This window comes from Globicephala melas, chromosome 10 (assembly GCF_963455315.2).
Source record: "Globicephala melas chromosome 10, mGloMel1.2, whole genome shotgun sequence".
Lineage (NCBI taxonomy): Eukaryota > Metazoa > Chordata > Mammalia > Artiodactyla > Delphinidae > Globicephala > Globicephala melas.
In genome coordinates, this window is record NC_083323.1 from 85,309,281 (window position 1) to 85,321,396 (window position 12,116).

At 38.2% G+C, this 12,116-nt stretch overlaps 1 protein-coding gene across 10 annotated transcripts in view; it reads left to right on the plus strand.

Annotated features, from left to right (window-relative positions):
• The window catches only part of ABCC9 (ATP binding cassette subfamily C member 9), a 148,627-nt gene that overhangs the window by 37,404 nt on the left and 99,107 nt on the right, over positions 1-12,116 (plus strand). For all 10 annotated transcript variants that reach the window (XR_009565464.1, XM_030841322.2, XM_060306184.2 and 7 more), the window contains 2 exons: positions 5,890-5,998; positions 10,280-10,387. Coding sequence is in view for 9 of the 10 variants with exons in the window: in XM_030841322.2 (XP_030697182.1) it covers positions 5,890-5,998; positions 10,280-10,387 (217 nt within the window). In the remaining variant the exon portion in view is untranslated. The remainder of the gene's footprint in view (positions 1-5,889; positions 5,999-10,279; positions 10,388-12,116) is intronic.

Sequence of the window (12,116 nt, forward strand, 5' to 3'; positions counted from 1 at the left end):
AGTGTGGGTTTCCCCAAGTCCATAGTATACAGTCCTGCTGTAGTAAATCCTAGTAAAGCTGAGGGTGGATCGTAATCACCGTATATTTCTGCGTAGCACTCTCTCTTCTGTACGTTCCAGGGAAAAGGCATTTGCCAGTTTGATAAAGACCAGTCTGTTTTCAGGGCTCAGCTCCAGATTTCCCAAGCCATAGGCCAAATAGAATCAGCTTATAAAAACTTGCTTCTCTAAAATGAATTTCAGTGGTTGATTTGTGGGTCCTAGGGAGATGACCAGTCAACAGAGGAGGCCAGTCCTTTTTCCCACCGTGTGCCGGTTCTTGGAACCCAAATGAGCGTCTTTCCCAGTGTGGACTGGGCTTGGCATTTCCTCTGCCTGGGAACCCGTGACCAGGCTTTAATGCCAGTTGGCCCACAGCGAGTTGAGCAGCCTGTTTATAATCGGAGACTTTGGTTAGCTGATTTTGAAACCTCCTCTTCAGGACTGTGGAAGTCATAAGTTCTTTGCTACACTCTGAGATGCATTCAGAAATTTGGTGGGTTAGAATAGGGTGCAGCATACTCCACGACTTGTGTTACGTGTGCCTGTAAGAGATGTGTAAACTTCTCTGCTGGAGGAAAATTCCATGCCATGTAAAATTCGTTGCTTCGAGAAAATTCTATGCTTTCTTTTAAAAATGTTTAGCTTGTTAGACAAAATTGTCTTTTGTGGTGCTCGCTGGGTGGGATCTTATGTATATATAATAAAATGCAAGAAAGAGGCAGTTAAGATTCAGGTTATCTCCTAGTAACCCCAGCACCCCACATCATTTGAGTTTTCTGGACCTTTTATGGTGATGTGTTCGTCTACATTTGCAAAACGGAGGGAAGAAATGAAGAAAAGTAGGAAAGTCACTAGTTTCTAAAATATTAAAATATTTGAATTAGTGATTTTTTTCATGATGCTTGCTTTACTTGTCCTCTTTGCTTTATTTGTAAGAAAATAGTTTATGTGTTTTGCTTTTCTGGAGGAAAAGGTTGAGTTGCTATATTGTATCCTTTATAAATAATTTGAGTTTAGGTTTCTGGTACTTGATGTACAATGCAGTATCTATATCCAGAGATGTTATTTACCAAGGAAAAAAATGTGTAAAACTAATCCCTTGCTTTGGTGGAAGATAACTCTGTGTCCTTTCTCTCATTTACCTCCCAAAGGAAAGTACCCTTGGCTAGTCTACTGTGATTACCTTCAATCAAATAAATTGTTACTATATTTATCGTAGAACATGCTCGCAGGTTGACCTGGTCCACATTTACAAAACTTTCATGGTTTCCACAAGAAAACACATAACTGCCAGCAACAAAATCAGTTATTTCCCCAAAACATAGCACCTGTCCAAGGTACTCAAGCTGTATATAAACACCCAAACTTGAAAAGTGAAAAAATATCATCGGTAACAAAACCTTAAATACGTTGATGAATTACCTAAACAAATGAGAAATTAGTAAAACACTAAACTTAAAGGTGATGGAGGCAGGATAGGGAATTGTTTGGTATCAAGTTTACCTGCTTTCAATACCTGCACAGCCATGGAATACTCACTGTTCAACCACAAGCATATTATTTGGTGCCTCTATGGCTCAGCTTCCACACTTATCAGATGAGCATCATAATGGTTCCTGCTTATGGTGGTTGGGAGAATTAAATGAGATAATACATGAAAAATGCCCAGCACATTGCCTATATATTTTAGATATTTAACAAATCTCCATTTTACTAATTTAACACCATTTTATTGAACTCCGTTTCATGCTTCAGGGATATATCTTTCTGTGGATTCACATTCATTTATTAAGCAGTTCAGGTACCTTGCTAGGCATTGGGGATGGCAAAGATGAAAGATGGAGTGAAATCCACAGGAGTCCACAGTCTAGCTGGAGAGACTGGGAAGGGAAGGTAATTACAACACGCATGTTATGCTGTGATAGAGCACTACACAGAATACCATGGGCCACATATGAGGCTCATTGAAGCTTATCAAGGGAGAAGGGAGACAGTCCGGTCAGTAAAGGTTTAAAGGCAGTGATAGCTCCTTCATGGGATCTTAAAGAAGAGGTAGGACTTGGCCAGTTGAATAAAAAGGGAAAATATATTCTGTGTGAGGGAGTAATGTATGCAAGGGGAAGGGGTGAGCAGAGAGGTGAGAGATCTTGGTACCTTCTGGGGGCTAAAGGTAATTGCTTGTAGTTGGAGAAAGGTCCTGATGAGGAAAGCACTGGGAGATGAAGCTGGAGAGTAAAATCCCAATCAGCCTGTAGATGACGCCAAGGATGCTGAAAGGCGCAGGGTGGCCATTTGTTATTTTAAGGAGAGGACTGTTGTAGGAGCATATTTGCATTTTAAAAATATAACCCTGGCAGCATGGTAGAAATTACTTCACCCTTGGTCAGGATTCATGCATTTTCTATAGTTGTTTTGCCTCTGTGAGTTCTGAAAGGCCCTCATATGAACAGGAAATGTTTTTTGTATTACCTATTCATTCACCAGACACTTCTTGAGGAATTGCTATGTTATATTTTTGGCACTGGGCTAGATTCTGAAGATGAAAATTTTCACTTTTAAAGAGTTCAGAGTCTAGTGGGAGAGATAGACAGTAACAAAACAAAAAAAATAGTGCAAGGGACCCTAAGCCAGAGAGCCTGGAATAATGGGAATGGGGAGGGGAAATGGAGGGTGAGATTCAGAAAAGTGCCAGTGTTGGATCCTCCGATGTTTATTGTAATTGGAGTTCCATGATGGGATCTTATGAAGAGGAAAGAAGTTCTCCCCATGCTCCAGTCACGCTCAGGGACCATTGCTTCCTGATATTCAGCAAGAATGGGTCTCATTAATTTCATAAAAGCTTCAGTAAGATTTGTGTGTGCTAGAAAGTGAAATGGAGAATTGAATCAACTGACCTTACTTATTAAATGTCTGAATCATTGGTTTATTCCTTCTTTGATTGATTCAGCAAACATTCATTGAGTAACGTGTACCAGGAGCTGCTGGACTTAGTTACAAAGGCACACGAACTTGGCCCCATACTTGCCTTTGTGTGCAGAGACACAGTGTGAGGTTGTCTGAAAGGTATTCCTTTGATGGACAAAGTTGTGCTCCTTAAAATCTAATCTCTTCTAAACCTTGGAACAGAATAACAAAGTCTGTAGAAGTGAAAGGATACTGCCATTTAAGATGAATAAAATGCCATTCCTAAGGCATTTCTAACACCGTCTTTCAGATCTATGGGATCAGGCTTTGCTGTCAAAGACTCAAAGATAGGACAAAACCCAGAGCTCTTCTTTCTTTTTTTGGTTCTGAAATTCTTTTTAAAATTGCAGTAAAATATACATAACATAAAACTTATCATTTAAATCGCTTTAAGTGTACAGTTTAGTGGCATTAAGTCCATTCACAGTGTTGTGCAAACATCACCACAATCCCTCTCCAGAACTTTTTCAATTTCTCAAATTAAATTCTGTACTCACTAAACGATAACTCCCCTTGTACCTACCTCTGCTTCCAGACCCTGGACCACCACTGACTTTCTGTCTGTATGAATTTGACTATTCTATCTACCTCATATACGTGGAATTATGCAATTTCTGTTTTTTGTGTGCCTGGCTTATCTTATTTAGCATAATGTTTTCAAGGTTCAGCCATGTAGTCATAACTTGAATATATTTAAGTAAGTCAGGAATTCCAGAACCATGAAAAAAAGTATGGCAGATGCTCAAAAAATTAAACATAGAATTACCATATGATTCAGCAATTCTACTTTTGGGTGTATACCCAAAAGAATTGAAAGCAGGGACTTGAATAGATATTTGTACATTCATCTTCATAGCAGCATTATTCACAATAGCCAAAAAGTGAAACAACCCAAATGTCCCTCAATTGATGAATAAACAAAATGCAGCATATACATAAAATGGAGCATTATTCAGCCAAAGCTTTCCTTAAACAATAATTTTTTTTAGTGGAATCTAAAAAATACAACAAACTCATGAATATAACAAAAAAGAAACAGGCTCACAGATATAGAGAACAAGTGGTTCACTTTAGTAGTTACCAGTGGGGAGAGGGAAGGGGGAAGGGGCAACATAGAGGGTAGAGCATTAAGAGGTACAAATTATTATGTATAAAATAAGCTACAAAGATGTATTATACAACATAGGGAATATAGCCAGTGTTTTATAACTATTAATATAAATGGGGTATAACCTTTAAAAACTGTGACTCACTATACTGTACACCTGTAACTTATATAATATTGTATCAACTATACTTCAATTAAAAAATTACTTTTATGGATTAAGCTATAAACACTACTATATATAAAATCGATAACCAACAAGGACCTACTGTATAGCACAGGGAACTATACTCAATATTTTTTAATAACCTATAAGAGAAAAGAATCTGTAAAGGATGTATATATGTAGAGATATATATATATATATATCTGTAGATATATATATCTGAATCTCTGTGCTGTACACCTGAAACTAACATGATATTGTAAGTCAACTATACTTCAATAAAAAAAAGAATGAAAAAATTATTTCTTTTAGTTTCCTGTAAATGAAATTTAGAAGTTAATAGTTAGACTGCCCTAGTGGATTTTATCTACCTTTATGTTTCCAAAGGAAGGAAGCGGTTTCTATGACATGCAAGGCTAAAGAGCTTAAAGTTCATGGGCAACAGACTGAATTGAATTTACTTTTCTTCATTTTTTAGTCTGTCACAAAAACAAACTCTGCAGACTTGTCTGGAGGCACTTAGCTTGACTACAAGCTGAAATGAAAAATAAAAAAACCTTTTCTTTCAAATGTGTATTTTCTAGTTTCCTACTAACGGCAATCTTTCCCCTGTATGTGATGCCGCAGGTGCCAGGCCAGTTTGCCCACTGTTAGCATCTTAGCGTGCTAGAAGGAGCATTTCTTGTCTTTTCAACTTCACAGACTTTTCTGTAGTGTATCATTTTATTTATGGGAGGATGTTTTCAAATTGTGTTCTTCGATTCGTTTTACTCTTGATCCTATGACACTGGTTTGAGAAAATTAGAATGGGTGGGGTAAGGGGGCCAAGGGGTCTTGTGTGCAGCCTCTGGAGACCCTGGAGACCACAGGAAAGAATGTTTGTAAATTACTCTTCTAGAACAGGGCTTCTCCAACTGTACTGTGCTTATGAAGCATCTCTGGATCTTCTTAAAATGTAGATTTTGACTCAGGAGGTCTTGGGTGGGGCCTGAGATTCTAAGTTTCGAGTAAGCTCCCAGGTGATGTTGATGCCACTGATCTTGGCCAACGTTTTGCGTAGTAATATTCTAGAGGGCCCTCTCCTTGCCAGGTTGTGAAAATATGTCCAATATATACAGTAGTGCTTAAGCAAAGTAGCATAGTATGCAGGGACCCATGATCCGTGTGTTATATGCTGTATGTTTTTACTTAACTGCCGTGTACCTTATTTCCCTTCATTTGTAAAATGAGAATAATGATACTTCCTTCGTTGGTGTTATTTTTTTTTAACCACCCTGTTTCAAGTCCCTCTCCAATTCTATTGTCTTTGACTAGAAATACAATTGCAAAAAAAAAAAAAGTGCAAAGGAGAGTTGGTTGAATTTAGGGTGACCAGTTGGTTGTGGTTTTTCTGAGATTTTTCATTTTAAGCTCTGAAAACCCCAGGTGCTGGGAGCCCGTCAGTCCCCAGCATCCTAGCTGAATTCCCGATTGGTCCTGAGAAATGACTCTCAGAGTTGGCTTGCTTACCATGGTAACAGTGGGGGAAAAGTTTGTTTATTTGGGTAGAACTTCATTGGTGGTGGTTTTATTTTTATCCCTTATTGTGTGCTTGCTTGTTTGCCTTTTGCAGTGTTCAAAAGCTGAATGAGTTTCTCTTGAGTGATGAGATTGGTGAGGACAGCTGGCTGACTGGGGAAGGTTCTCTTCCATTTGAATCCTGTAAGAAACACACTGGAGCCGTAAGTGCTTTTCTTTGTTACGGGAGCTGTGAATAAGGGACAGTCCTGAGGATGGATGATTGAAAGTGGATGCAATTAGAAGAAATCGCACGCTTTACTTTTAACCTATATGAAGAAAAAATTGCCGCCTGCTTCTGTAAAAAACCTTACAAGTCTAAAATCGATAAAAAAAAATGTAGAAGGCTCGTCTGTATAAGTCATCAAAGGATTATCCCAAGAGGGACACCTCATGTTCAATTCAAAAGGAAATAGAGAGGTTGTCTACCCCAAGCTTTATATAAAAATCATACAAAATAAGCTTACAACTCTTGTACCATATGCTTATAATACCTTTAACTATGTTATACTTTTTGGTTTCCAAAGTGCTTTTTGGATACGTTATGTCTTTTGACTCATTTATATAGTACACTACGTTACCTATTTTGTTTTCTAGATGCATATATTCATTTGCATGTTGTACGGTTTGAATAGAGTCACAAGATTTTAGTGGGAGAGGCAGAATTCAAACCTGAGTCTTTTAACTCCTGAACCAGTTTATTCATCCATTGCACAAATATTTACTCATATTTACATAAAGCCTGGAAACACAATGTTATTTTGTCATGTTTTACCTGGACTATAACGTGTATTATATATTTACCTGTATTTCCAGACTTATCAGCTACCCTGTGCTTTGTGCCAAGACCTAGCGATGTAGCTCTGAACAAGGCAGGCAAGATCTTTCTTGTCACAGAGTTTGCTTTCTTGAGGCAGGAGTCAGATGATAAACAAGTAAAAAAGTGAGATCAATTCCCTGTGGGAAGAAAATAAAAAAAAAGAAGATATTAGAGAGTGACTGGGATCCTCTAAGCAGGGTGGTCATTTCCCAGGAGGCCCCTCTGAAGAGCTGGCATTTGAGCTGAGACCTGAATGAAGAGTAGGTACTTCTTCTGCAAAGACCTAGAAAAGGGGCCAGATCATTTCAGGCAGAGAACTGGCAGATGCAAAGACCCTGAGGTGGGAATTAATTTGGTGTGTTCAAGGAACAGAGGAGCACTATGGCTGAAGCCTGGTAAAGAAGGGAGGATAAGACGAGGTAAGAACAAGGACTGAGAGTCCTGTAAACCAGGGAAAGAGTTTGGAGGGTTTTAAAGAAGGGACTCATATAATTTTGCATATATTTTTAAAGGATCACTCTGGCTGCTGGGTGAAGAGTTGTCATTGGGAACAAGAAGAGAATAGCTAAATCAGTAAAGAGGTCATTATAATAACATAGACAAATGATGATGGTTGGAGTTTGTTTTTGTTGCAGTTGCAGTGGACCTTGAGAAGAAGCTATCAAGTTCAGCGCACACTTTTTAGGCTGAGCTGATAAACACTGGCTGATAGGTTGAATGGAGGGGATGAGGGAGAAAGAAGACTCAAGGATGAATCCTAGGTTATTGGCTTGACTACTGGGTAGACGGTGGAGCCAATAACTGAAATAGGGAAGCTGAGGAATGAGTAGGTTGCTGTTGAGGTGGAATCAAGAGGTATATTTTGCACATGATAATTTTGAGATATTTATTGGCATCTAAGAAGAGAAATCCCCCTTGGAGATGTAAATTTAAGAGCCACTGGCCATTAGATGATATTTAATGGGACTGGATTAAACCATTTTCTTGAAAGCCGTGTCTGAAAAATTCTGAAGAAAGTCTTTAAAATTAATATGTGTATTTCATAACAGTAAAGTAGAAAGAAGTTCTTCTAAAATAAATTATAAGTTAATAATTAGTTATTCATTTACTATTAGAGAAAAATGTTAATACATTTACCATTTATGTAACCAAACAAAAATGCATGTGCAGTCTCCTGACAGGAATTGACTGGGGCTTGGAAAACCTTCACCAGGAAGTCAGTCTATATTAAATTTTTATTCACATCGGGCTAAAAATAGTTAAGACAAGCACTTGGCTGTCTTTAGACTTGCTGATTTCTTCTGCTTTTCTGGAGTTATTTTTTTACTCTCTGTCGAGTTATTTTCTTGAGCAGGTGTGATTTTGTCTGAGTAGGAGCCACCACCCATGCTTGTAGACACTGCAGTAACAAAGCCTGAAAATGCTTGTGTGCTCTTGTGTGGACACGGACAACAAGACAGGAACACGTCATAGACTGTGTACACTTCGAGGCAGCAGGAAAGTCAAGCATTTGATTAGAACCTGCCTTGTCTCACTTTGGATGATAGGAGATTCCCAAAGAACTTGATAGATCATCTTTCAGAGATGTAGGGATGAGCAGAGTGAGATGACCTCAGGAAAGGGAACAGAGGAGGTCAAGTTTGAGGGAGTGGAGTGAGGGAAATCTGAAGAGTGGTTTGTATGAGATGAGGGATAGGAGAAATATTGAACTGAGCAAAGGTTGGAAGGAAAAAAGAATCCCCTTCAGTTGCCTCCAGTATCTTCAGAGTTATTGAAACCAGACTGGACTTCTGATGTCTTTCGGGGCCATTCATCACTGCTGATGGGCCAAACCACAAATGACAAACTTTTAAAAATGAAGAGAAAAAAGCTGTGTGTTTGAAAAGAACACTAATGGAAACTCCTACTTGAGAGCGCTTAAGATGCTATGTATTCTGTAAAAGCTTAGAGTTAAGTGGTTTTGGCTGCAGAGTCTCCACGGAGAATTAGTGACAGTCTAGAGCCAGAGTTTCTTCAAATTACATCTGTGAGACTCCGACTCAAATCTCTGTCAACACGTCTCCTCCTCCCAACCTCTCCTTAGTTTTGTGAAGAACATGAAGTCATTCCTTTTGGAACTCTGGGGGCGATACTACTATAGAAGTTATGACTCTAGAAGACAGAGAATATAGGTACAGATATAGACCTGTCTTGTGTGGGAAATATACTCAGCTTAAAGGATAGTGACTTTCTACATCTCTCATATAAGGTTATCTGTGAGGACTGTGGGAAGAAAAACAAAACTAAAAATGTCACGAGCACTCTTTCTCTCTCTCTTTTTAAAATTTAAAATGCATTCAGTAGTTTCTGTGCAACAGAACACTGATAGTCCTTCTCAGTGACTTTTTAATCTCAGTATTGAATGGTGTGTAGCTTAGCGATGCGCTGTTTGGTAGTTTGATATTCTGTTGATACGCTGATGGATATAAATTGGAGGACGATATCTCATTCAGATTAAATTACTGATTATTCGAGGACATTCCTGATTCCCATAATAGAACTCAACAGATTTATCAAAAAGCTAAACCTGCCGTTTCAAGCCAAAGGAAAAAAAAAAAAGTTTCACAATTCTAGAATCCTTTGCTTTTTATAGGTAATTGAACAGTTTTAAAGTGTTTTACTATTTAGCTTTCATAATCTCTATAAGGTATTTAAGTAAGACAGATAATCATTTATGTCGAAATACTTGCTTACTAGATCTCTGGGACAAATTTTGAGCTTATATATTTTTCTAAATTAGAGGTTTACAGAACTGAATTTTCTACCTTCTCTTCAGTCATTTGTCTCTATGTGAAATTAAACTCAAAATTAGAGAATGACAAGTGTCTAGTTATGACCTAATTGGAGCTCATTTTAAGTATGTGAAGATTGCCTAGCTTTAGCCGGCATCCTCCGTTTTATGGAGACTTTCTTTAGTCCTTTGGCTCAGAGCAATGCTATAACATTTGAGAAAAACTAGATCATTCTATAGTGCTTATGGATCTCCTTATGAAATAATATTCATATTATAGGCAAAAAAGTCCTAGATCTTTATGCTTTTTCTCATTCCACCATGGATCTTCGGGTGACATATAGCCCAGTCTGATTTATGTGAGTGTATCGGATTCAAAATCCTCATGATTCAGAGGGTGACCAAAAATGCACTGTTGGAACGTTTACAAGCCCGACGGCCTAAGAATTAGATTCTAGTTTACCCTGAGTTAGCCTGCTTGCCTTCGGCCATGACACACAGCTTTTTACCGCCTGGGCCTGTTCATCCAGAAAGCTGGAGAAAGAATATCCAAAGCCTAGTTTGGTGCTCAGCACTTTAACTTCTATCGTTTGCAAGTATCACATCTTCATATTTTTATCTTTTTAAAAAGTTTGTGAATTAGGTTTAAAATTATTGTGTAACACTTTTTCATCATCATTTGCTTTTTTTGGCGGCAGGGGGACACCATAGAAATAACTAAAATATGACATTCACTTTACTCATTTCTTTTTCTTAGAACTTAAGTGGAGAATTAGCAATGAGAGTTAATGTTCAGTAAAAACTCAGTTTTCTCCATAGACCTTCAACTTGTGTTCTTTTCCATGTGGAATGCAGCAGCCAAAAACTATAAACAGGAAGCAGCCTGGAAGGTATCACCTGGACAGCTACGAGCAGTCAACACGACGTCTGTGTCCCGTGGAGACCGAGGACATTGCAATAAAGGTTATTTTATTTCCTGAATTCTTACATGAATAGAAACATTGATGTTACTATTTTATGATGAAGTTCTGCAAAAGTGTCCTACATTGTGTCTTTAAAGTCTCTTTAGCATGGTCACTGATTCTCATAACATTTTCAAACATATTCTGATAAGTTTATAATTCTCAGTGCTGCCTTGCCTCCCAGCCACAGCTTTGCTCCAGCAGTTGTTTAAATAACTGGAGGATGAATCTTTCTTCTGAATCTGCGTTAGAAGCTAGTGTCCAACGTATTCCCACTCGTACTCTTATGTTTATCTACCAAGTAGATTAATTTCTAGAGAACGCCCATATTACAGGTCCAATTTTTAAGGAAGTAGATTAGATTGCAATTATCTACAACCAGGGAAGGCTTAGACCTGGGTTGTGTGCTTCCACCCAGCTTCCCGATACTGCCTTTGACTCATCTCAAACAGCCTTTTTTTTTTTTAAACATTTTTATTGGAGTATAATTGCTTTACAATGCTGTGTTAGTTTCTGCTGTATAACAATCAGCTATATATATACATATATAGCCATATCCCCTCCCTTTTGCATCTCCCTCCCCTGCTCCCTATCCCACACCTCTACGTGGTCAGAAAGCACTGAGCTGATCTTCCTGTGTCATGCAGCTGCTTCCCACTGGCTATCTATTTTATATCATTTGATAGTGTATATATGTCAATGTTACTTTCTCACTTCGTCCCAGTTTACCCTTCACCCTCCCGTGTCTTGAAGTCCATTCTTTACATCTGTGTCTTTATTCCTGTCCTGCCCATAGGTTCATCAGAACCATTTTTTTTTTAGATTCCATATATATGTGTTAGCATACGTTTTTTAAAATTTTATACAGCAGGTTCTTATTACTTATACATTTTATACATATTAGTGAACATATGTCAATCCCAATCTCCCCATTTATCACACCACCACCCCCCGCCATTTTCCCCCCTTGGTTTCCATACTTTTGTTCTCTACATCTGTGTCTCTATTTCTGCCCTGCAAACCGGTTCATCTGTACCATGTTTCTAGGTTCCACATATATGCGTTAATATATGATATTTGTTTTTTTGACTTACTTCACTCCCTATGACAGTCTCTAGATCCATCCATGTCTCTACAAATGACCCAGTTTCATTCCTTTTTATGGCTGAGTAGTATTCCATTGTATATATGTACCACATCTTCTTTATCCATTTGTCTGTCGATGGGCATTTAGATTGCTTCCATGACCTGGCTATTGTAAATAGTGCTGCAATGAACATTGGGGTGCATGTGTCTTTTTGAATTATGGTTTTCTCTGGGTATACGCCCAGTATTGGGATGGCTGGGTCATATGGTAATTGTATTTGAGGTTTTTAAGGAACCTCCATACTGTTCTCCATAGTGGCTGTATCAATTTACATTCCCACCAACAGTGCAGGAGGGTTCCGTTATCTCCACACCCTCTCCATCATTTGTTGTTTGTAGATTTTCTGATGATGCCCATTCTAACTGGTACGAGGTGATACCTCATTGTAGTTTTGATTTGCATTTCTCTAATAATTAGTGATGTTGAGCAGCTTTTCATGTGCTTCTTGGCCCTTTGTATGTCTTCTTTGAAGAAACGTCTATTTAGGTCTTCTGCCCACTTTTTGATTGGGTTGTTTGTTTTTTTAATATTGAGCTGCATGAGATGTTTATATATTTTGGAGATTAATCCTTTGTCTGTTGAT